Genomic DNA, 25,026 nt, shown 5'->3' with positions numbered 1-25,026 from the left:
TTTTTTAATCTAAACTTGAAAAGAAAAAAGTAAAAACTGAACAATGGAAAATAGTATTTTGGATATCAATAATGAAGAGTATATGAAACAAGCATTGCTAATGGCAAAAACTGCTCTAGATAATGGAGAGGTTCCTGTGGGGTGTGTTATTATTCATAACAACTTAATTATAGCTAATGGTTACAATGATGTAAACCGTACTAAAAATGCAACTCGCCATGCAGAGATTGTTGCACTAGAGAAAGCAAGAAATTATTTTGAGAAAACTGAACAGAGTTTAGATGTTTTTGGTGAATGTGTTTTGTATGTTACAACTGAGCCATGTATAATGTGTGCTGCAGCATTGCGTATAATTGGTTTAAAAAAAGTATTTTATGGCTGTGCAAATCAGCGATTCGGTGGTTGTGGTTCAAGGCTAGATGTTGCCACATTAAGTATAGAACCTGGAAAAACAAGCGGACAATCAAGCTGTGAATTTCAAATGAATTCTGCTCTAGAGTGTGTTAGTGGATGCTTTTCTCAAGAGTCTATAAACTTGCTCAAGTTATTTTATACATTTGAAAACCCTTCGGCTCCTGAACCTAAAAGTAAGATTGGAAGAAAGTTACCTGACACAAAATCAAATCTACTTTGTAACCAATAATAAAATGTTTTATGTATTTTTTTTTCTTCTTTTAAAGTGAAGCTATCTTATTTCTTTTTTTTTGTGTATGTGTTTTTTTTTTTTGTTCTATGAAGAAAGAATCATATATGTATAATACATTCATACATACATATTTTTTAAAATAATAGTTTGCTATAAATTTTTCAATAAAGAGGGCATATATAAATTTTATTACTGTGAACTGTTTCAATATAAATTTTATTACTGTGACCTTTTCATTAATAGTCTCTCTAAAAGTAATTGTTATTGTATTGAAGTGCTATCTTTTATGTAAAAAACAAAAAATGTTTTATCAAAAAGATTAGATCATTTTTATTTTTTCTATCAACATATTTTACATCCATTTTTCAATTGCATTTATTTATAAATTTTTGATTATTGAAGTTTAAATTATTGCTTTATGTTAAAACAACTAAAAGGTCAGTGACATGGCATGGTTTGGAGGATTGTTTAGTGGTTCAAATGGCTCAGGTGGAAGTGAAATGGTGGGACAGAATGTAGAATTAGGTCAACAGCATCTTAAAATTAAAAAAGTTCTAGCTGAAGGTATTAATAGTTTTTATATTATTTCAAAAATAAATATAAAGAACTTTTTTTAAACTCTGAAACTGATGGACTTAATTAAGTTGAAAAAAGTTCTAATAAATTTGTTTTTGAATTTATAATAAAATAAGTAGTTGGTACCAGTCATTTTACAGAAGTGAAGAGAAACATTCTCAGCTTTCTTTATATCCAACAAGAAAGGATGATGATTTGTTGCCAATCCAATAATTTTATTAGGTTTTTTACTGAGACCTTTTTTAATTTTGCTACAAATCAAAATAAGAAGAAAAATAGTTTTTAAATTTAAAGAATCTTTTCTTTCTCTCAAAAATTTTAAATCTTGTTTAAAAATCATTTATTTCAAACCACAAGTGTTTACTTGATCTAGCTTTTATTATTTTAAAACATTTTGTAAACAATCAGATATCAATAATTGATGTTATATTTTAATGATTAAATGTATTTACATTAAAATTATCCTTGTTAACACTAAGGTACTTTTTAGTGTGCAACTTATTGCCCCCATGAAAATATTTCAAAAAGACTGGGTTACTTAAAGTAATCATTGCTGATACCATAATTTTAATTTGAAAAAACAAATTTAGCTCTTAAAAATTTTTTTTTGTTTTCTTTCTGCTAATTAATAAATTGAATTTATTAATTAAATTGGTAGTTGAAGTTTTTCTTTTTTCCAGGTGGATATGGGTTTGTTTTTATTGCACAGGATAATAAAACTGGCAAAGAGTATGCCCTCAAGGTTTTTTTTTGTTTTTTTTTTTCAATTTTTTTCATTTTAATTTATTTATTGATTTGTTAATTGATGGCTAATATTGTCAGGTTCATATGAAACACTGCCATCAATGCAGATCCTGCTTAAAATTTAGATATAGAAATTTAAAAGAAAGTGTCATTCAACTTCAACCAGACTTTGATCATAAGACTTCTGCACTGTGGTCCATCTTGGCCTAAAAAGTGATCAAAAATCAACAATGCCAATTTTTACTAATTTATTTGCATCATTTTGATCAAATTAAAATTATTAGCTAGAAAGTTCTTGAAAACACACACAAAAAATCCCAACATTTCTTAAACTGTCCGAAAATGCTTATATGATATAAACATTTCCATCTTAAAGTTTTGCTAAAAAATGAAAAAAATGTTGTTATAGAATAGCCATGGTTGAAAAAATAAATTTATCTAAAAAGTATTTAAATTTTCTAATTGAAAGAAATCATTTTTACATTCCATAAAACAAAGAAAAAAAAAAAAAAAAGAAAAAGAATAATCATAGAATTCTAAACAGTAAATGAGAAAAATCACTCTCATACTGAACTTTTAAACATAGAACAGTTTTCTGAAGGAAACTAGATTGAACCTCATTCTTTATCTGAAGAAAGTGCCTCAGAGAAATCAGTTGCTTTCTCTAATAGAGAGATTGCATTTTATGTGAGGGTAGAGTTCTTTGGCTTCCTTGAAATAATGTGTGTAGAGGATATCATAGGGTCAGAAGATACTAAAAGGATCAAGTACTCATTTGTTGCTGTCCTACTAATTTTTCTAGTGTAATCTCTTTTTGATGATCCCTGTCCCTGCTTTCTTGTGCCTCTTCTGATATCATTCATAATGAAAGTAAAGTATTACTCAAGTTTGAAGCTAGTTGGTGTTGTTTCAGTAGCCTCCTGGATCTAGTTGGTGTTGTTTCAGTAGCCTGCTTCATCAGAAATGATGAATCCACTTGAGCTACTTCTCTTAATTTCATTTGAGCTGCAAAAGAAAGTTCCAGAGCAGATGTTGCTACTCTTAAATGTTTTTCTCCTTTGCTCAAATTTCTTTTCTGGCCTATTGAATTTTTTGAGGCCCTTTTTATTCAACTCATGGTAACAGGGAAATTTGTTTAACTCTAAATTCGTGTCTAACCAGTTGGAGTTGTTGGCCAACAATCTCTCATGAATACATTTTGATTGCTTCCATCTTTCCATGATGTGGAGCTTTAATCTTCTTAAATGGGTATTGACCATTAGACCATCCACTAGGCAGCTTTTTTGATTGCAGGCCTCAAGTCCACTAGCTATTTTAAGCTTTATAATGACTTTCTCAAGAGTTTCCGAATCGGCTAAAATATTTGGAGATGACTCCCTTAATAAATCATAGAATTTTCTTCTAGTAGGCTGCACCATTTGAAAAAGAAGAAATTGAAATTATATAAACATGTGCCACAGTTTCTAGAGGGGCAAACAGGAGTAGCTAAATTTGTATCTCATTTTGTTGTTAAATGATCTTATTTTACAGTATAAAAAACTGGATTCTGGAAAATACCAGGGAAGTAAATACATTCAAGCAAAATGTGAAGATTCATGATAAATGCAAGTGATTTAGATAATGTTATTTTATATATTCTTAAAAAGGCGAGTTGTAAATATTTTAAGCCTAAACGTTGTAAAATAAGAAAACTTACCCTAGAGAAGCTTCAGTGAAAATTTGATCAAGTTTGATGGATTCTTTTTTGAGATATGCAGCCTTTTGTAATAAGTAACCAAATTTTAACAACAAATTTATTGTAGTAAAATGTTAACATTGGCTATTTCATCATCATGATACAAATAATCCAACCACTTAGTGTTGTAAACAGTATTTATTAGAAAATAATTTCTGAACAAATAACTTTTCTAAACTCTAGTTATGCAATAAACTCTAATGTAGTCACTAATAACATTAGCAATTTGTCAAAATCATGTTTGAAATATTGTCAGTTGAACAGAAAGAACTTGTTCTTTTTTAAGTTCATATTCTTGAAGAATCTTTTCCACCAAGACCTGGAGAAATTCACTGGTGCCCTCCAGTTGTTGCAAACTACAATTTCTATTATGTCTGGATATCCTACAGCTATCAGAGCATCATGGGACTTGTAGTTTTTTAACAATTGGAGGGCTGTAGTTTGATACTTGTGCTTTAGACAGACAGAACATAAAATATTTTAATGAGTAACATCTATAAAATCCATATAAAAATTATGAAACTTTGAAAGATTTTTTTTAAGCTGGAGTCGGAGTCGGTACAATTTTTCCGACTCTGACTCCAGCCAAAATGAGCTCCAACTCTGACTCCACGACTCCGACTCCACAGCCCTGCTTTAGAGTATCCTAAAGATAAAAAAACATCAAAATAAAAATTTGCCAAAAGTCAATTTTTGACTTTTGATCACATTTTAGGCCAAAATGGACAACACTGTTACCCCTGTGGACCACTGTCACCCCTGTGGACCACTGTGCTTTGGATCAAAATTAGTCTCTATTAGGTCAGGCTATTTTGATGGAATTTATTTTTCTGTTTCTTTTCTTTATTTTTTCCATGTATTTTTTCAGAGATTAATTGCAGTTGATGATTCATCAAAGAAACATATCGTAAAAGAAGTGCAATTTCTTGTATCATTTCAAATTTTATTTTCTGCAAAGTTTTTAAGATCAATACCAGCTTATAGATTTAAATTTATCTAAATTTAAAAGTATTTATAATTTATTTAAATTTAATTTTTTTTTTTAAATCTTTTCTAAGAACTGTTAAGAACATTTTACAATAAAGAAAAAATAAAGAAAAAAAGAATTTTTTTTTTTCTTTCCCGAATGACTCAAAATATTTTTTAATGAAACTTGTTTTCTCTTTCTTCTTATAGTTTTCATCTTAGTTACATAGTTAGTATGTGCAAAAAAATAGCTGCGCTAAAAAGTTTGTAATTAAAGTAATGACAATCATTAAATATCATAATGGTCATTTTTGCTCAAATAGCAAAAAATGGTTTACAGTCTCAGAAAAGCTTGGAATATGTAAATTAAAAAAAAAACAACTCAAAATTTTGAGAATAGGATTGTTCAGAAAACAATGATCCTTTTGTTTCCAGTCCAGGTGTTGTGCAGTGGTGTTGGTAACTTTAATGACTTAATGATAAAAAAAAAATCATAAACTTTGGCTTCCTTGACATTCAACAAGCGTAAACTCCGTGGTCATTCAAATATTATTCAGTATGTTGGAGCAGCCATCAGCTCAGAAAAAGAGGCTGGATCAAAAGAGTATTTGATTCTAACAGAGCTTTGTACAGGTTTTTTTTTTTTTTTTTTTTTTTTTTTTTTTTTTTTTTTTTTTTTTTTTTTTTTATTAGAAGAAAGTTTTTTGCTAAGAATTGAAGACTGAGAGACTTAGAAAATTTTGATTTCATAATCAAAATATTTAAAGTAATATTTTGAATAAAAAGTAAAATATGAGTTTAATGTTTTAAAAATTTTGTAAATGTTTTAAAATGCCTGTTTTTTTTCCTCCTTTTGAAAATAAGGTCAGCTCACAGATCTTCTTAAAAGCCAAGGTCCTAAAGGTCTGCCATTTGATCAAGTATTAAAGATTTTTTCGCAGGCATGTAATGGCGTTCTTTACATGCATCAGCAAGTCCCACCAATCATACATAGAGACATAAAGGTACATGACTTTTAAACATGACTCAAAATTTTTTAAGAGAAAAATTTTCAAAGTTTCAAAAAGGTTTTTTTTTTGTTTTTTTGTTTTTAGATTGAAAATTTATTAGTCAATAGCAAAGGAGTTATAAAACTTTGTGATTTTGGAAGTGCAACCACAGCTTCCTTGTATCCTGATGATAGCTGGACTGCAATGCAAAGAAGACTTGCAGAAGATGAAGTAGTTTCTCACTTTTGATTTATGATGTCAATATTCATAAACTCTCAAGATTTAAAAAAAAAAAAATATTACCATATAATCATAATCATAATTTTATTACAATATTTTGATTTAAAAACACTTTTTCATAGATTCAAGTAAATACTACACCAATGTACAGGGCACCAGAAATGGTTGACCTTTACAGCAACTATCCTATTACTACCAAAGCTGATGTTTGGGTAAGAAATAGTTTTGGGGAAAATATCATTTTGTATGTAATAATGTAATAAATTGTTTAATAAGATGACATTTAGGCTTTGGGCTGTGTGCTATTTATGTTGTGCTTCTCACGCCACCCATTTGAAGATTCTGCAAAGCTTAAGATTATGAATGCAAATTATTCAATTCCTTTGAATGATGCATTGTATAAAGACTTCCACAAGTTAATTCGTAAGTTCTTTACACTTGATATTTCATTATTCTGAGTTTCAGGTTTAACTTTTTGTTAGTAGATATTTTTCATTAGCTTGTCAGATGGTTTTTTTCATTAGCTTGTCAGATGGTTTTTTTCATTAGCTTGTCAGATGCTTTTTTCATTAGCTTGTAGACATTTGAAGAGTGTTAATCTAAATTTGTATCTTTAGTTGCGAATCAAAACAATGAAATTCTCTTGTTTTTTTTATAAAAACAGAAAAGTTTCATTGTTTACAAACTTTGTATCATAAAAAAGTTGATGTAATTTTAGAAATATTTAGTATGAATCAAAGCATAGGATCAAACAGTATTTTAAAAAAATAGTAATTCACAATTACTTTACCAAAATGTTATTTTAGATAAATTCTTTTTTTTTATCAACTAACACTGGAATGTCTTTCAATAAAATTAATTTTTCCTGTTAAAAATATTTCATTAAAATTGATAGTTTCTCTTGTTAATGTCCATGTTTTTCTATTTTAAAGATGTCTGTCTTTTTCTTTGATGTCCAGGTTTTTCTATTTTAAAGATTTCTGTCTTTTTCTTCGATGTCCAGGTTTTTCTATTTTAAAGATTTCTGTCTTTTTCTTCGATGTCCAGGTTTTTCTATTTTAAAGATGTCTGTCTTTTTCTTCGATGTCCAGGTTTTTCTATTTTAAAGATGTCTATCTTTCTCTTTGTCCAGGTTTTTCTATTTTAAAGATTTCTATCTTTTTCTTCGATGTCCAGGTTTTTCTATTTTAAAGATGTCTATCTTTTTCTTTGATGACCAGGTTTTTCTATTTTAAAGATGTCTGTCTTTCTCTTTGATGTCAATGCTTTTGCTTGTACAAGTTAAATATATTCTTCTCTTAAATCCTCTTTACTGCTCACAAAAAACTAAGAAACTGTTAAATAAAAAAATTTATTAAATCCTATTTTTGTGCAGTATTTTTCTCACACAAAAATAACTCAAACAAAAAAGAAATTTAAACTATTAAAGCATTACTAAAACTGGTAAATTGAATTGCTATTGCATTCTTTATTCCTTTATCTTGTGTATTTTCTTGTTTATAAAATCTGACTTTTATATCTGAATATACAGTTTTAGTTATCACTTTTAGTCAGATAAAAAAACATCAACACATCAAGATGCAGTCTCTGTATAAAAATTTGTAATGAGTACTTTATGGTCACCTTTGTATAAAATATTTTAGGATCCATGTTGCAAGTTGATCCAAATCAAAGACCTGACCTGGATGGGGTGTATGCAGAACTTGTATCTATTGCTACAGAAAATGGTGTCGATTTAAAATCATCAGTAATTGTAAGATTTTTGGGAGAAGGTTGATTTTCAGTTTATCTTGTTTATATAATTGACCTTTTAAGTTCTGTAAATTGTTACTGTATTAACATCTTAAAAATTATTTAGGAACCAAAAAGCCAATCAAGCAATCAAGTTAAAACAGGTTTTTGAAATTATTCTTAAACTTTACAATATTTAGAAGTAATTTAATCTGCAGTTGTTTTTCTTATCTCTGCAGTTACTGATTTGTATTGTGTGTCATGCTACTGCTTCATATTAAAAAATTTTCAACATCTTTTTTTTTTCAAACTTTAAGAGCAAATTCCAGAGAGAGCTGAAACTCAGTTGAAAAATGGAGCCAGTTCAGTGTTACTTGAAAGTATGGTCAATCGTGCTGGAAGTTTGTTAAGCAATATAAAGGGTGCATCTTCAAAGATGATAAACACAGTAGCTGGGTGAGTATCAAAACAAGAGTTAATTTAGTTTAATTTTTAAATGAAAAAGATGAAATCTACTTGATGCCAAGATGGTATTTACCAGATGAAGTGTTGGATGAATATCAGGTTTTAAGTGTCATGAGTTTTCTGCATATATGATTGGTAAGTAAATTACACGTTCTGACTGAAAACACACTTCCATTATAATAATCGACATTTATATTTTTAAACATTAAGTAAAATTTAAACGTGTTATGACCTTTGTTTCCTGGTTGTTGTTGTTTGTTTTTTTTTAAGTTTTTACTTAAAATTGTAATTTGTATCAGAATTTAATTTTAATGATCTTTTTTTTTTTTAGTTATGTTAACAGTGACTTAGACATAACTTATGTAACCTCTAGATTGTTAGGTAAACTTTTTTAAATCTCTATTGAATTTTAATTTTTTTCTGAATGAGTTTTTTTTTACTTAAGAACAAACCATTAAAAAATGCAGAAATAAAAACAACTATCAGTTAAGGACATGATGCAACAAGTTGTGAGTAATACAACATAGTAATCAATGCTGTGTGTGATGTGAATCCAATTGAGAGAATGCTTTTGTTTGTGTGAAACAAAATTTTTTTTCAAAGTTTGGTTGATAGTGTTAATAATATTATGATTATGGTTGACATCTATAATATTTTATAATATAATATAATGCCATATCAATACCAGACTTAAATTCTTTAGTTTAATGAAATGAATTTTTTAAGAATATCATTTTTAAAAAGAATATACTTTATCAATTTTGCAATTGAAAATCCGAGAATTTGATCAGAGAATTTTTTTTCTTTCTTGAATTTTTTTTTCTTTCTTGAATTTTTTTTCTTCGTTTTTATCTTACTAAAGAAGTCACTTGTTCACTTTAAATTTTATAAATTGTTTTTTTAAAAATAAACAGAATGTAGAATCAGAACTTTAGTCATTTATCATCTATCAAATACGACTCTGAACTCAGCAAACTCAAATATTTGATTTTTTAAAATGAGTTTATTAAACCTCTTACCCATTTATTTCAATATAATGCATTAACAAATGTCCAATCAGGCAAATAACTAAATAAATTATCAGCCAATGTGATAAAATATAGTTTTTTAAGATTTCCTAATTTAAAAAAATTGAAAAGTATGATGCTGCATTGCTATCATTTTGCATGTTTATTTATTATTATGTAATTTACATAATTCATTATGCTATATATAATTTTAGCAACATTTCTTTTAGTTATGTCCTTTCCTGCTGATGGAATTGAAGCAGCATATAAAAATAATATTGATGATGTTCGAAATTATCTCGATAGCAAGCACACCAGTAATTATGTAGTTGTAAATGTATCACAACGATCTTATCGCACCGATAAGCTTAATGATAGGGTAAGTTTATATACTTTAAAGACAATTACATTTTTATGATGAATTTAGAAATAGTTTGATTAAAATGAATTCAAATAAAGTCAACTTTATTTAGAAAAAAAACTATAGAAATTTTTTTTTTTTTGCTTGTTAACTCTTTTTAATGTCTTGCTTATTAATGTCTTGCTTATTAATGTCTTGCTTATTGGTGGTTTTAGGTTTTTGAATGTGGTTGGAATCCTAAAAAGGCTCCTCCATTAGAAAAACTGGTCTCATTATGTAGAAAGTTAAATAATTTCCTCAAGCAAAATAAAGAAAATGTCATAGTGGTCCATTGCTTGGTATGTAACTAAATTTCTATTATATTAGTTTATTGAAGATATAAAAATGTTTTATGTAAATATAAAGTACAATTTAAGATAAGATTTTCATTTTTGAATTTGAGGATTTATAAACTGCTTAAAAATCAAAACCACTTTTTAACTTAGAACCATCTTCATATTATCTTAGTTTTTTGTCATCAGTTTTACAAAATTTTACTTTTTATCAATAGCATTTTGTATAGAGATTTTTAGTATAGAATTTTTTTAGTATAGAATTTTTTTAGTATAGAATTTTTTTAGTATAGAAATTTTTAATGTAAAGCAATCTTTACATAACCAATCAAATGCGCTTATTTAACATCAAGTATGTTACTTGAAATTTAAAACCAAAGTACAAATATAACTGCAAGTTATTGCAAGTTGGAGGCTTTTTTTTGGTTGGTTTTTTTTTTTGTCACACGAGAAATAAAGGAGTTCAACATTGCTTACATCTGGTAAGATTTTTTTAAAATGACCAAAGCTATCATTTTGCAGCAATATTATGAATATCAAATTCTGTTTTTTAAATTTTAACTACACTTGTTTGCCATGGATATATAACTTTTTTCTAAGTTCTGAATATAAATTAAAAAAGAATTTACTTGACAGATATTTGATATCATAACTGTGTTCTTATCACTTAAACCCCAAACATTTTTCTTTTGTTATGAGTTCTTTATTTTTTAATTAGATATTAAAGTTTCAGCCATTTTTTAAAGTTAATTACATTGTAAAAACTTCTTTTAAAGTGAAGGTTTTAAGGGATTTTCTTATTTGTTTTTTTTCAGAAATGATTCTACACATCAGTTCATAAATAATTGTCAATATGAGGAAAGTTGAGAAAGAAAGTTGAAGTAAAGCATATATTTGCAGAGAAAATAAACTATGCTTATATATATATATATATATATATATATATATATATATATATATATATATATATATATATATATATATATATATATATATACACATATATATACTCCCGTCCATAAGTTTGGATGCACCTGTTGCAACTACAGATATTAATAGAAAAATGTGTCAGAATAATTTTGGTTTGTGACTTCGATAAAACAAATCGATAATTTTATGTTCTTTTATTAGTTTTAATGAAGAAAAAATATAATAGTATCAAAAATTATTACTAAAACAAAATATTTTTATTTAAATCATCTTTTCGTTAAAATGGTCACCTTTAGCTTTGACTATCACTTGGCAGATACATGCCATGCGATCAATCAATTTTTTAAAATATTCCTCATCAATATTTTTCCATATGTTTTGGATTGCCTCCCAAAGATCATTTTTACCCCTCTAATCTAAATGATCCCACAATAACCCATTTGGGTTACAATCAGGACTCTGCGGTGGCCAAGTCATGACCTTCAACAATCCTTCCTCTTTTTTTCATTTAAATATTGCTTAACCACTTTAGCAGTGTGTTTAGGATCGTTATCTTGTTGGAAAACGAATCATTCGCCAATTAATTCGGTTCCACAGACTAAAGCATGTTTTTTCAAAATCTTTAAATAGACTTCTTTTGTCATTTTCCCATCAATTTTGGCAATTGATCCCACTTGGCCACCACCAAAACAACCCCAAACCATTATATTCCCACCTCCATGCTTAATTGTTTGCATAGTACATTGCTCCAGCATTCTTTCTCCTACCCGACAACGAACAAATGACTGGCGTTTATTCCCAAAAATCTCAAACTTTGATTTGCCTGACCAAAGTACTCTATTCCACTCTTCTACTGTCCAATTCTTGTGTTCTTTGGCCCAGACTAATCTTATTTGTTTGTGGACGGTTGTAAAACATGGTTTTTTAACAGCTACGCGACCTCTAAGCCCTACTTCAAGAAGTTACCATTTTACTGTCATTGTACTTATTTTTGTGGTATGAAGTTCATTAAAATCAGCTGCTAAATCTGGCGCTGTGCGTCCACAATTTCTTAAAGAATTAATTACTATGTACTTATCCTCTTTTTTTGTAGTAGAATGAGGTCTCCCTACTCTTTTACGATCGCAGAAAGACACCGTTTCTACTTTTCTTACAATCATTTAACAGACACAACTCTCTGAAATCCTGAGGCGCCGACCAATTTCTTTTAATCGTTTAACAGACACAACTCTCTGAAATCCTGAGGCGCCGACCAATTTCTCTTAGAAAAGTCTAAATTATGAAGGGTCCAAATTTCTATATGTTTTTCTAAATTTATCTGCCCTCTTTTTGTCATTTTAAATAACGAATCTTATAAGAATACTAAAATAAAATAATTAATTTGAAAAAATGAGAAATAAATTTTTAAAAGTTTTCTTACCAAAAATTGATAGTTCAAAATCAATCAAATCATTAGTTTTCAAAAACTATAGATTTATTAACTTTTTAAAACAGAAAAAAAAAATATCTTATAACACACTCAGCTTAAAAGTTTAACTAATAATGAATAGACAAAATAAAAAGTAATCTTAATTAAAAATTTACTTATTTTACAATACAAGTGGATATCGCTTAAAAATTTTTCTGTTTATTTTATTTTGTAAATAATAACAAATTTAATAATATAAGAATATATTTCTTTTAAAAATATCTCTCTTAACTATGTTCTCACAGTACTTTATGATTAGACCAATGTAGACACTCTTAATTAATTTTATTTGTGAGTTAAAGCGCATTTTTGTAAGGTGCGTCCAATTATGGACGGTAGTATATATATATATATATATATATATATATATATATATATATATATATATATATATATATATATATATATATATATATATATATGGTTTGCAAAGATTTTATAAAGTTGATGTCTTAAAGTATTGTAACAGTTTTATTTATCATGGTGATTTAATATTAGAATAGTTTGAAAGTGAGAAAACTGTTATTTCTTAACAACTCTTCTGTTGGCCAATATTGCACTCATAAGGCTGAGCTCCCCTAAAAAAAAAATCCCCTAAAAAAATGACTCAATTTATCTAGAGCATCTTGCTTAGTTGCATTAAAAAAAGTTTCTTAGATCTTTAAGTGCATTAAATGAGCATGTAGAAGAGTTCAACCTCTCCTTCTCTCATCCCTCCCCTCACCCTAGAACCTGTTTTTGGCCATCTTAATATTTCCTTAACTAAAAGTTGTCTAATTTTTCATTAAATTTTCTTTGTGGTTTTTTTTCTCCAAAAGTGTTTTTTTTTAATTTTTTCCTTAAAAATGAAACAAAAATAAACATAAAAAGTTTTTCTTTTTTTATGGTTTTGTTAGATTTTCTTAACATCTACATTTTTCTTGATTGTTTTATTTCAAAGTTGTCATTTTATTTCCACATAAAAGTTTTATTTTTATCATTTTTTTTTAAGGTTTAAAATAAAATTAGAGTGATTATTTGTTTAACAGTTATTTTTATATTATTGTTAGTTAAAAAAATTTTCATTTTAGGATGGCAAAAGTTCATCAGCAGTCTTACTGTGTTCATTCTTTCTTTTCTGTAAGCTGTTCAATAAGGTTTCACTGAGTGAGCGTCTCTTTAGTTCAAAGAGATGTGGAGCATCCTCTTTGAATCTGACACCTTCACAAAAAAGGTATTTTATTGATCTCATAAAGAGTAAGAAATTTACAAAATAATTGATTGTAACTGTAAATGCAAAAGAAATTATTTTTGTTCCAATTGCTTCTAATTAAAAATTTTAAAATGCAATATGCAAAAATCATAATTATTCACTAATTACACAAGTTTGTAGTTAATGCAATATCTTTTAAAATAAATTTTAAAAAAACTTTGTTTGCCGAATCCTTAACTGATTTTCCATAAAGGTTTTATGATTAATATTAAAGTTAAACTGGTTTAACATTTTTTGTGTAAATTTTTTATAAGTTCACTTTACAACTAAAAGATGCACAGCAAATTTTTTATAAGTTCACTTTACAACTAAAAGATGCACAGCAGATAAAAACTAAATATTAAATGTGGTTGATAATTTATATATAAAATTTATATATAACGTTACTGCAAGAACAACAATATGAACTTAAGAAATTTTAAAAAACCATCAGGGGGTAAAAAACAAGCAAATTCTTTGATATCTTCAACTTTTATATAGTAGAATCTATTTAATAGAATTCATTGAATATAATTCATTTTAGGATTCATAAAAAAATTAATAGAAAACTTTTCTTTCAAATAAAAAACTACATTTTGAATTTTTTTTTAAATACTTAACTATATATGATGAAAAGAAGTGTCAGTTTCAAGTTTTAGGAATTTGATATTTGTATTTGTAAAGTGTAATTTGATTTTAATATAATTTTATAGTTTTATAATTTTATAATTTTATAATTTTATAATTTATAATTTTGTAATTTTATAATTTTTTATTTTTATATAGTTTAAGGAATCGTTTTAAGTAATTAAAAAAATTTTGAATTTTCATTAAAGTTTTTTTTTTTTTTTTTTTTTTTTTTTCAAAGGTATATTGGATATGTGGGTCGAATTGTAGCAAACCCACCATGTCTTCCTCATAAAAATACTGTTTTTTTAAAAAGTCTTGTTCTATCACAGGCTCCTCTTTTTAATAAAGCCAGGTAAACAATGATGATTTTGATGATGAAAGTTTTATTTTATCTTTGTGATAGTTGTTGATAATTAGTTTATTTCATGTATAACTCCTGATAATAGTTTTGTATATAGCATTTATTTAAAAGTTCAATTAATATTTTTTTAAATTCATATTTATTTTTTATACCAGTATTTAGTTTCACATTTTAGAACAGGCTGTCGACCCTTCATAGAAATTTATGAGAATGATAAAAGAATACTTAACACAGCTCAAGAAATTGAGTTGATGAGGCAAGTGGTTTGAATTATTGCTTCGCTATGTTGTATAGTAAAAGTTCTTTAGAGATATCTTCTAAAAGTTCTAAAATGGTGATTATTAACTAATGATGATGGTGTTAATGTAAAAATAAATTAGGTTAAACTTTATTGATGTCATTAATTAATAAACTTTGGATAAATGTTTTTTTCTTAAATTCTAAATGTAAAAGGAAGGGGGGGGGGGAAGGGGGAACCACTAGAGCATGTCTTGAAGCAGTATGTTTATACCTCTTGAGCAAAAGGTTTTTCAGAATATCATTCAGAATATCCATTTTTAAATTCATTAAAGACTTACTTTTGCAGCCTATTTAACAGAAGTTTAAATTTTATACAGAAGTTATTTTGTTGTAAAAACTCTTCCAAATTCTACACAAGTGATCTAGAGCCCAGTACTCTAAAGCCTCTATGTTGTTTCTTATGACTCTCTGTGAGTTTTTGTAAAAAATGTGGACTTTTTTTTATTTTTCATTTAAAATATTTGAACAAATTTAGCTGTTATTAAAGTCTTTAGAATCTAAAAGGTTTTACTTTAATGAAATGATAGATAACATCAGTTGCACTACACTACATCAGTTGCACTACTTACATTTTGTTAGAGTTGAGCTGTTTTGTTCAACTCTATTGAAGATCTCATTCTTATTCCTTATTTTCTATCTTTAATTTCTTTCTTTTTTTTTTTTTTATGAAAGAGTTCTGAATGTGGTCTAAAATTTGTAATTTGATATTGAAACAATTTTTACTTTTACCAAAAACTTATATTTGTATATATTATATTAAAGCTTATATTTGTTTGATTACAAGATAACTTAAAAAAATAATTCAAAAAAAAAATTGTTAAAAAATAAATAAAAAATAGATAAAAAAATTGTTTGCTAATACTTTGGATTACCAATCATTTGGTCCTTTTATTTTCCTTATATTTTTTTCCTAGGTCCTTATATTTATCAATATCTGCTAAAATATGCTTGCACAGCATTTTCTTCAATATCAAAAAATTTTAAATGACAAATTAATCTTTGCGTCTTAAATATTTTCTGCTTGATGTAGGGAATACACAGTAAATGATTGTCAAATCATATTTCAAACACATGTGCGGTTGAATGGAGATATTACTATATTAGTTCATCATGGTAGATCAACACTTGGAGGGAAAGTACAAGGAAAGTTGACCTCCATTAATATTCTTACTCTTCAATTTCATACCGGCTTCTTACTTAAAGAAGAGACCACAGTTAGATATAATATGTAAGTTTTTTATATTCATTTGTTAAATGTCAGTAAATCTTTAAATTATCTAAATCTGTAACAATCTTTAGACCCTATTAGGGCAGTATAATTGATATGTACGTAAAATAAACAAATTTCATGATAGACATCATAATTGCCAGAATTACTTTTTAGTTCAGCAAGTGCTGAATTTACAACAATTTCTTAACAAATTTCCAAACCCCATGAGTTTCTGTGAATGTACATCTCAGATGTTTTTAATGAATTGTTTTCTTAGTTGCTTTTAAGGTTTCAATGTATAAGATTTTTATTTCTAATTTTTTTCATTTTAGATCCAAATTAGATATACAAGATATAAATATAGACAAATATCCTACTAATTTTGAAGTTATGATGAGTTTAAAGTTCACTGAAGAACTTCCAGAGACAGGCTACACACAACCATGGGAAAAAATTAATCCTAGCAAACTAAACCCTTATGTTTGTTTTTCTTCAAAGGAAGAATATTGGGTTTTGCATGAAGAGTTTGGTAAGCAGTTTTTGTTAAAAGATAAAACTTTAAAATTTTTTCTAACAAAAAATAATGAAAACTTTATTGATACTTTAAAATGATTAAAAACCAATCATTTTTAATATTTAAGAATCCATAAAACTACAGTTACATTTAACTAATTGCTTGTTTTTTCACACTTTTTATTTGAAGACATGTAATTCCTTCTGGTTCAATGGTTTAATTGTTACATCTTCTGTAATCTCTATAATGTTTTTTTGCTATGGATTCATATTGTATACTTTTTAATGCATGAATTATTGTTACTTCATATCGTATACTTTTTAATGCATGAATTATTGTTACTTCATATTGTATACTTTTTAATGCATGAATTATTGTTACTTCATATCGTATACTTTTTAATGCATGAATTATTGTTACTTCATATCGTATACTTTTTAATGCATGAATTATTGTTACTTCATATCGTATACTTTTTAATGCATGAATTATTGTTACTTCATATCGTATACTTTTTAATGCATGAATTATTGTTACTTCATATCGTATACTTTTTAATGCATGAATTATTGTTACTTCATATCGTATACTTTTTAATGCATGAATTATTGTTACTTCATATCGTATACTTTTTAATGCATGAATTATTGTTACTTCATATCATATACTTTTTAATGCATGAATTATTGTTACTACACTGTTACTGGGTTACAATTCAGAAAGTCAACAAAATTATCTGTTAAATACTAATTTTAAGTCTTCACCTCTGAACCCAGTGGACATATGACATTTTTGAACAAAAACACAAGCTAAGTGTAAAAAAAGAATTTTAGAATGGTTTCAAAATAAGTCATTAAACTGTTAAGAGAGATATATATTATAGAACTGATTGATTAACCAGCCATCAGATGGGGAACTAACAATAATTATGGTAAAAGCTTTAGAGTTCATTGTAAAGTATAAAAATATTTTCTCTGAAGACTTTTTCTCTCTTATTCTCTCATGAAATTGCTCTTAAAATGAAAATTAGGTTTTGATATTGATTACGATCATGAACATGATGAATCATTGTCATCCTGATTTAAGGATAGCTAGCACTATTTTCCTGTTGTATTTTTCTATTTTTATATGGATTATTATTAATTTAATAATCCATATAAGACTCAAGTTTCTTCATTTTTCAGGTCTTAGTGAAGAAAAGATAGGTGATAAGTTTTTAAACAGCAGCAATCCTTCTTCTCCAGAATCTCCTACTCAATCTGCTAAATCAGTAGATGATTTTCCTCAAAAAATTGGCCAATCAACCTTCTTCAATTCAATTGATTGGGAGAACGACAATCAGCTTAAAGTTGAATCTCCCTGTGAAACTGAAACTGCTAAAAATGATTTAAATGATCATGCGGTTTCAAGTAATTTGATTGATATAATGTCTGGAACTGAAATCTCTGACAATGGTTCCACACACTTTACAACTAGTTGCAATAATGATCTGTTAATTGACACCCAGCTTCCACAGATTACTGTAATAGACTCTTTCACTTCATTAGAAACCCAACCAGCTGAAACAGTAGTTTCAAATAAAGGAAACAATATAGAACAGTTATTAAACTTTGAATGTAAGAAAGATTCCTTTGAATTTGATTTAATTAATGCAGATATTAAAACTAATAATCAGGTCACTCCTGACATTGATCAAGCAAAGAACACTCTTGATGATTTTGACTTTCTTTCAAGTATTAGATCCACAAATAATTCACAACCTTTATCTAAATCTGAGTCTCACTCCTCGTTATTCAAGATGCAACAAACCCCTATAAAAAGTAGTAGTGAGTCGAACATATTTGATGCATGGGGAGATACTGTTGCAGCTGAAACCCTGCAACCTGAGAAACCACTTGTTCATTCTTCAAGTTCTGGAACAATAAGTGAACAAAATAAACAGTTTTATGATCCATTTGCTAACTTGGCAAATCTTAGCAGCTCCAATAGTTTTGCTCCTTCTCCTCGCAAACAGCCTGTTGCACCTGCAAATAATCTTGGGCAATCAGGTCGTATTTCCCCAGCTGTTAATAAACAAGCTACGGTTCAACAGACTGTGCGTCCTAACTACTTTATTAATCCAAATGATACAGGGGTCTTTAGTCGACCAAATTCCACATCTACTGCATCAAAAGGCTCATGGGGTATGTTTTCTTTTGTTTTTATAAAATTATTCTTGTTTTAACCTTTTGGATATGTTATTGTTTAATTGCAATACATGTTTCAGCCCCTAAGCCAATGGTAAACAATAATGCATTTAGCGATATTCTTGGAGCACAAGGCTTCAAGAGCACTTCATCAAACAACGATGCACAAAAGAGTACTCTAAAGCAGTTACGGAACTTGCAAGATACAGAAAGCAGCTCTGATCCAATCAGATTGAAGGTTTTGATTATTTAATTCACTCAAAATATTTACCAATATTATTTCTTCTTTCCCTAAAATTTTTAAAAATTACATTGCCAGTTTGCTTACAGTGTTGGAAAATATAATTAATGTAATTTTTTTTCTTCATATAAAGACTGTCCAGAATGATAATGACCCATGGGATTTTTAAAACATTTTGAAAACCACTTAGTTGATTTAGATTATTTTTTAAAAATGTTTTAAAGCAAACTTAACTCCAAATACAGTAAAGCTTTTAGAAAACATCATTTTTTAGAAATAATATGATCAATAATATTTTGAAAGATGATGTTTTCTAAAAGCTTTGATCAAGCTAATCACAACTTCTTCTCAATTTGATGCAGACACCTTGGATGAGCTTTAGATGAATTTTTTAAAGTTTTTGTAAAAAATTGGGGTGCCACACCCTAAACTTGGTGGAATTGATAGATGTTTGCTGTGTAGTATTGCTTTTCTTGTAGCAGTTTTTGACTGTGTTTACAGCCTTCACTAAATTGCTGTTGGGATCTTCCAGAGAATTTCTGCTTCCTGTATGTTTTGTAGCTTATCTCTTATTGACTTCTTGGATTATCAATTTGGGAAACCAGTTTTTTTTTAAAAGAGAGATAAATTTGCTTTAAAACAATAAAAAAAAGTCATCAAAAGTGGTTCTTGAAATGTTTCAAAAATCCCATGGATCGTTATCATTCTGGACACTCTTTACAATGTTGTGTCATAGACCTTAAAAAATTTTTCAGTTCTCTTTGATTTTTTTTTGTTTAATATAATCTCTTAAAACCAGTGAAAATTTACTGGAAAAAATAATAAACACAGAAAATGTTAGTTTTCTAAAGAGGAAGATTTAAAAAAAAATTGATTCTTTATATGCAAAAGGGTTAAAGGATTGACAAAGTGAAAAAAAAATTAATCTTTTGTTGCATTCCTTTGTTTGTTTTTTAACTACACTTCGCCTTTTGGGGATGCTATTGACCAATTTTTAGCATGTTAATTTTGGAGTAGCATACCATGCTGTTTTTTCAACCTCCCAAAAATTTTTTTTGTTCCAAGGTTTTTTTTTTTTTTGCTACCTCATCATTAATAATTTTTCATAAATTTTCCAATTGTGCTAGCCAATCGGATTGTTTTAACATTATATTTCAACCATCTTTTAGCCAATCCGATTGTTTTAACATTATATTTCAACCATCTCTTAGCTTTAGGAGCCATATGTTTTAGATCTTTATCCTGTTAAGCAATCACATTATCACATTATCCTTAGCATATGGAAGCATTACTTCTTTAAGTATGTTGATATAAAAATCATCTGTACAAGATAAATAATAATTCTAATACATCAGTATATGAAGAGATTGATTTATTCCAGTGGACATCTAATAAAATTAGTAGTCCCCAAAACATAATACAAGCATAACTACTTTATGTTTTTTCAATTTTGGGCAGTTCGGAGAATATTAGGCACAACATTCACATTATTTTGTTCATATCATTCCTTAGTCAGTTTACCATAATGACATGAAGCCAAGCCAGGCCAGAACACAGATCCATTACAGCGTGATTCATTGAGAGGTAAAAGACGTTTTTGCAAGCACATTTTAGCATATGTTTGACTAATTAGTGAGGATTCACTGATCTTTTGCCACAACTTCAATTAGCTTGCAAAATCACCTTTTTTAGCAAGGTTATGCTTTGTGCATTTAAATTTCTTATCTGCTCCTGCTCTTTATTTGGAAATATAATAGACAGCCCTGGGAAGTTTTTGATGATTGTACACTCAATGTAATTTTTTATCTTGAAAACCCTTCTTTCTTCCACCACCAGATTTTTGTTTATTTGATTTTATTTGAAAGAAATGTTGAGTAATATGACTAATGGTGTAGGGGATGCACTTATAACTCTTTTTCTATTGGTTTGTAGCTTCAATTAGGTTTTTGCAACATTTTGTTACAACAGCGTTACATTTAATTTTAAATTGTTTTTAATGATATGAAGATGAAGACAAACGGATCCATTCTAGCTTCACAAATAAACAATTTATATTTGCCGCAATTTTTCTTTTCTGATCTCTCGTTTCAACACTTTTTTTTTGTGGCTTATGAACATTCTAAACATTCCAATAGAGAGCTTCCTATTTTCGTCTTGAAATCTCTCTATATGACTTTCGATTGTTTATGAGTTGTTGAAATTACGTAAAGAACTCTGCTGAGGTGTTATGTGGCTTTCTGCCCATAATATCCTAAGTAGGAACGTTCGTACGAAATTTTTGTTAATATATTTTGACACCACTTTACTTACTTTAAGTTAATGTAACTCCAGCTATACAATAATTAAAGAATTCGGTTTTATTTGAATTTTTTATTGGGCTGTATTTTTTTTTTTCTTTTGCCAACTTCATTTTACTGAAGTTGTAAATAGTTAATCGAACATACATCGAAATGTATGTTCGATAAACTATTGAATATTTAAGAACACTTATCACACTTACCATGTTTAAAAATATACAGAATAATATTGTTTACAACCAGAGTGCAACACAAGGTTAACAAAATTTTAAAAAGTAAGAATATTACTATGGTGTACTTAACATATCCATCACTTTTTTTCCAAACGAATTTTGTTTTTGTTATTGGCGCTGTTACATTGTAAATTATAAATGCTTAGATTCGCGAATGGTCGGATGGTAAAGAGCGTAATATTCGTGCGCTAATTTCATCGCTACATACTGTTTTATGGGAAGGTTGTAAATGGACTCAAGTGGGAATGCACGAACTTATTCAACCTAACGATGTAAGACTTTCTATATATTACTTATTAGTCGGTTGTTGATATGTAAAAAGTTTGTATTGTTTATTATTGAGTAATAATTTGCGCGTAACTTTATTGCTATAAAGTTAAAGGGCCGAAAAATTGTTTGTAATCCGTAAAATTTGACAATTACTCTTAGATAAAAGTAATCGCACATGACTAAGAAAACTTGACAATTACTTGATAAAAAACGTTAAAAAAACGTTAAAAAAAAAACGATAAAAAACGAGTAAACAAACTTGATAAAACATATGGCTAAGAGAATTCTTAAAAACTTAAAAGTTTATCAGTCGCATTTTTAAAAAATGAAAACTGACTTATGACAATCATTGAAATTCAATATTGTTCTCAAGTCAGCATTGTGCGAAAAATTATTTTCAGTTCTTCAAATATTAACATTCATCGATGTACTGAAATCATGTCAATCGCATCATTCAGCAGTTTCAAGACGCGGGAACTCAGTAATATTCAACAGTCGGGATAGCTTCTAATTACAAGTAAAAGAGACCAGGGCAGTTTGATGTCGATTTAAAATTAAAAACCATCGTACATCAATTGTGCAAAAGTGGAAGCCCTCAAATGTTGCCAAACCAAGTTCGCAGCTGGTTCGTAAGACGCTATTAAAATAGCAACTTGAGTGGTAGTTGTCAAAAAACCACGGTTGAACCGTAGAAACCTCTACGGTGAATTTTCTGAAAATCTGTCAAAGTTTTGAACAGTTTGAAATGACGAGATGAATATCTAAGTTGATTATAAAAAAAGAGGAATCTACCCACAAAAAACGCCCGTTGCACATTATATGGAACCTAACAAACAACGAAGTTGGTCATTTAAATTCCAAAGGTTTTAAGATTTCTAACGGTCATCCTAAACAAAATAACATCGTTGAAAAAACAACTTTGAGCTATGAATTTACTTCCTACAAGAATCAGGTCCATTTTTCAGTATTTTCAGTTTTAGGCCCAAACCCAAAATATTAAGTGACGAATTGGCCTACCGATAGTCTTCACTTAAACCTCTTTAAGAACCTTTGGTAAATAAGCTGTAGATATTCACCAAAGAGCACTTAAAGTAATTGTCTGAAGAAATTGTTCAAAATCTTGTGTAGCATCAGCGTACTAATAAATGTTGTTTTTTTTTTGTTGTTGTCTTTTTTTTAAATAATGGGCGTTAAAAGATATTGAGTAGAGTAAATTTGGCACAAACCGATTAGTTCAAAACAATCAAATAAAATTGGCGCAAACCGATTGGTTCAAAACAATCAAATAAAACTGGAACAAATAAGAATATTTTAAAGATAAAAACACCATTGGAAAGAGAATGTTCTCTTCTATCCGAATATGTTAAATTACCAAGCTACTTTCTGGTCCTGCTTTTTTTTTTATAAAAGTTTTTTGTTAAGTCTTATGAAAACGAGATGAAGAGTCTCATGAAAAAGAAAAAAGAAAAGAAAAAAAAAAACTAAGCAAGCAAAAAAAACTAAGCAAGCAAAAAAAACTAAGCAAGCAAAACCAACTGCAAGCTATAAATACCATTGTAAAACCCTGCTGAAAAAGAAGAAGCTGAGGATGAAGAACAGCTTCCACCAACTTCAGTCAAAGGAAATTAAAATTATTAAATGCAAAAAGTGTATAAAAGAGTTCCATTCAGACATGATGTCATGCGAAAATCCAAATTCCAACACTTAGCTCTGTAACGAAACTTGTTTGCCTAAGAGATTTGTAAAAGAATATTTGGATAATGATTTGAACGGAACTTAACTTGAACGTTAGTCACCTCGATTGGGTGTACATAACTCGTTTTTCATCTCGATTGGATGTACATAACTCGTTTTTCACCTCGATTGGGTGTAAATAACTCGTTTTTCACCTCGATTGGGTGTATATAACTCGTTTTTCACCTCAAATTAGGTGTATATAACTTCTTTTTTTAAAAAAAAACTTAATATGGTAATAAATATGGTAATAATTTCATTTTCAACTTTAAATATACATTGTATTCAATGAGATGCTGCTTTGAATAATATTGGTTTAATATGCTGGTAATTTTTTGGATAAGATATTAACAAAATATGACTGTCGTCGACATCTTTGAAATGGTTTTATGTATATTTTAATTTTAAAAGTTTAGCATACTTGAAAATCTCTCATACTTGAAAATCTCAATATTCAATATATGTTATTTAGGTTAAGAAACATTATCGCAAGGCTTGCCTCGCTATTCATCCTGATAAGGTAATTTTTTTTGTCCGTACCTAAATGTAATGAAAATTTTGATATTACGTTTTCCATTGAATTTATTTATTTTTGCTTTTTTATTCTCTGCGTCTTAAAAGCACACGGGGCAACCGCATGAAAATCTTTCGAGAGCAATTTTCATCGAATTAAACAATGCTTGGTCTCTATTCGAAGAATCCGGCTCAAAAGCACTGTTTTAGCGCCTTGTAATTTTAGTCGATGTTTTTCCGATCTTTCGCTATTGTCGATATTTTTAGATATATATTTTAATTGGAATATTTGCAGCAAAGTTTTTTTCGAAAATAATTTATTGTTGTTGTTTTTTTTTTTTTTTTTTGTATTTTAAAAGCTTTCCATTAACTCAATGGCTACATTTACCATTTTCTAAAAAAACACCAATGCACTGATGGTTCATTTAGTTTGTTTTCTTTTCGCACATAACTAAACTTAATTGTCTTCTTTTTACTTTCGATTTCTCGGAAAAGCTTTTTGTACATATCATCATTAAAAGATTTCAACCGAAGTTTTTGTTTGGAATTTTGTTTGTATTTTTTATAACGAAATATTTGGAATATATGTAAATTGTATTTTAATAAATTTCAAGGGGGTTAAAAAAAATCTGTGCACTTTTTAACTTTGAACCAAATGAACCATTGTATTTTCCTGTTGCATTTGGAGCGCTATGCCTCTTATTGGTTGGGTTATATCTGTATATTAAAGAACCCAATGGGAATCATCTCTGTCATATATTTGCAGTATATTACAAAACCCAATGGGAATCATCTCTGTCAAATATCTGTAATATATTGCAGAACCCAATAGGAATTATCTGTCATATTTATCAAAGCACCCATTTAAATCTTCAAAGTCTCTAAGTTTGAACGCATCGCAGAGCGAGTTGTAGTAAAATCCCCTTAGGCAATCTAAAAAAACTTTTTTAGATGATTTTAAATTTCTCGCTGTTCCACTAAACTTTATAATAGCCTAATATATTTTGAAGTCTTGCATTGAACAAAATTTTCTTTTTTTCATGTGTAATTGCTATTTTCAAGGCTTTTTTTTTTTATTTGTTTATAAAAGTTGATACTAAGTAATAAGCTGACACA

The 25,026-nt window shown here is 28.0% G+C and overlaps 2 protein-coding genes across 3 annotated transcripts; both read left to right on the top strand.

The window, feature by feature from the left end:
* Positions 1-43: 43 nt before the first annotated feature.
* Positions 44-1,001, top strand: LOC145194787 (tRNA-specific adenosine-34 deaminase catalytic subunit ADAT2-like). Its single transcript, XM_080072463.2, has one exon. It carries the CDS (start codon positions 44-46, stop codon positions 641-643), a length of 600 nt encoding a protein of 199 aa, XP_079928589.2. The 3' UTR covers positions 644-1,001.
* On the top strand, positions 870-24,226 carry LOC145194861 (cyclin-G-associated kinase-like). 2 transcript variants are annotated; one of them, XM_090070111.1, is made up of 24 exons: positions 870-1,210; positions 1,903-1,964; positions 4,570-4,629; positions 5,192-5,300; positions 5,532-5,671; positions 5,762-5,887; positions 6,019-6,108; positions 6,184-6,319; positions 7,540-7,649; positions 7,755-7,791; positions 7,945-8,083; positions 8,424-8,473; positions 9,330-9,478; positions 9,676-9,798; positions 13,261-13,403; positions 14,290-14,403; positions 14,588-14,668; positions 15,743-15,940; positions 16,255-16,451; positions 17,621-18,619; positions 18,703-18,860; positions 21,540-21,665; positions 23,870-23,917; positions 24,019-24,226. In XM_090070111.1, the coding sequence occupies exons 1-24, from the start codon at positions 1,093-1,095 to the stop codon at positions 24,118-24,120; spliced, it is 3,615 nt and encodes a 1,204-aa protein (XP_089926237.1). In that variant the 5' UTR covers positions 870-1,092; the 3' UTR covers positions 24,121-24,226. The 2 variants fall into 2 exon arrangements, with proteins under 2 accessions (XP_089926237.1, XP_089926238.1); XM_090070112.1 differs by lacking the exons at positions 870-1,210; positions 1,903-1,964; positions 4,570-4,629; ... (4 more) ...; positions 6,184-6,319; positions 7,540-7,649 and adding an exon at positions 7,650-7,668.
* Positions 24,227-25,026: the final 800 nt, after the last annotated feature.

This window comes from Hydra viridissima, unplaced genomic scaffold (genome assembly GCF_058129835.1).
Source record: "Hydra viridissima isolate aposymbiotic clone 2 unplaced genomic scaffold, HvirCarnegie_v1 scaffold_13, whole genome shotgun sequence".
Lineage (NCBI taxonomy): Eukaryota > Metazoa > Cnidaria > Hydrozoa > Anthoathecata > Hydridae > Hydra > Hydra viridissima.
The sequence above is the reverse complement of the archived record's forward strand: the minus strand, read 5'-3'. Positions and strand labels throughout refer to the sequence as shown.

What these genes read in the sequence shown, in the direction of transcription:
- LOC145194861 (XM_090070111.1), top strand. Translation starts at nt 1,093, where the DNA reads ATGGCATGGTTTGGAGGATTGTTTAGTGGTTCAAATGGCTCAGGTGGA. An exon ending in AGACTTCCACAAGTTAATTC is followed by an intron (nt 6,320 to 7,539) that starts GTAAGTTCTTTA and finishes AAAATATTTTAG; the next exon opens with GATCCATGTTGCAAGTTGAT. An exon ending in CCGATAAGCTTAATGATAGG is followed by an intron (nt 9,479 to 9,675) that starts GTAAGTTTATAT and finishes TGGTGGTTTTAG; the next exon opens with GTTTTTGAATGTGGTTGGAA.
- LOC145194787 (XM_080072463.2), top strand. Translation starts at nt 44, where the DNA reads ATGGAAAATAGTATTTTGGATATCAATAATGAAGAGTATATGAAACAA.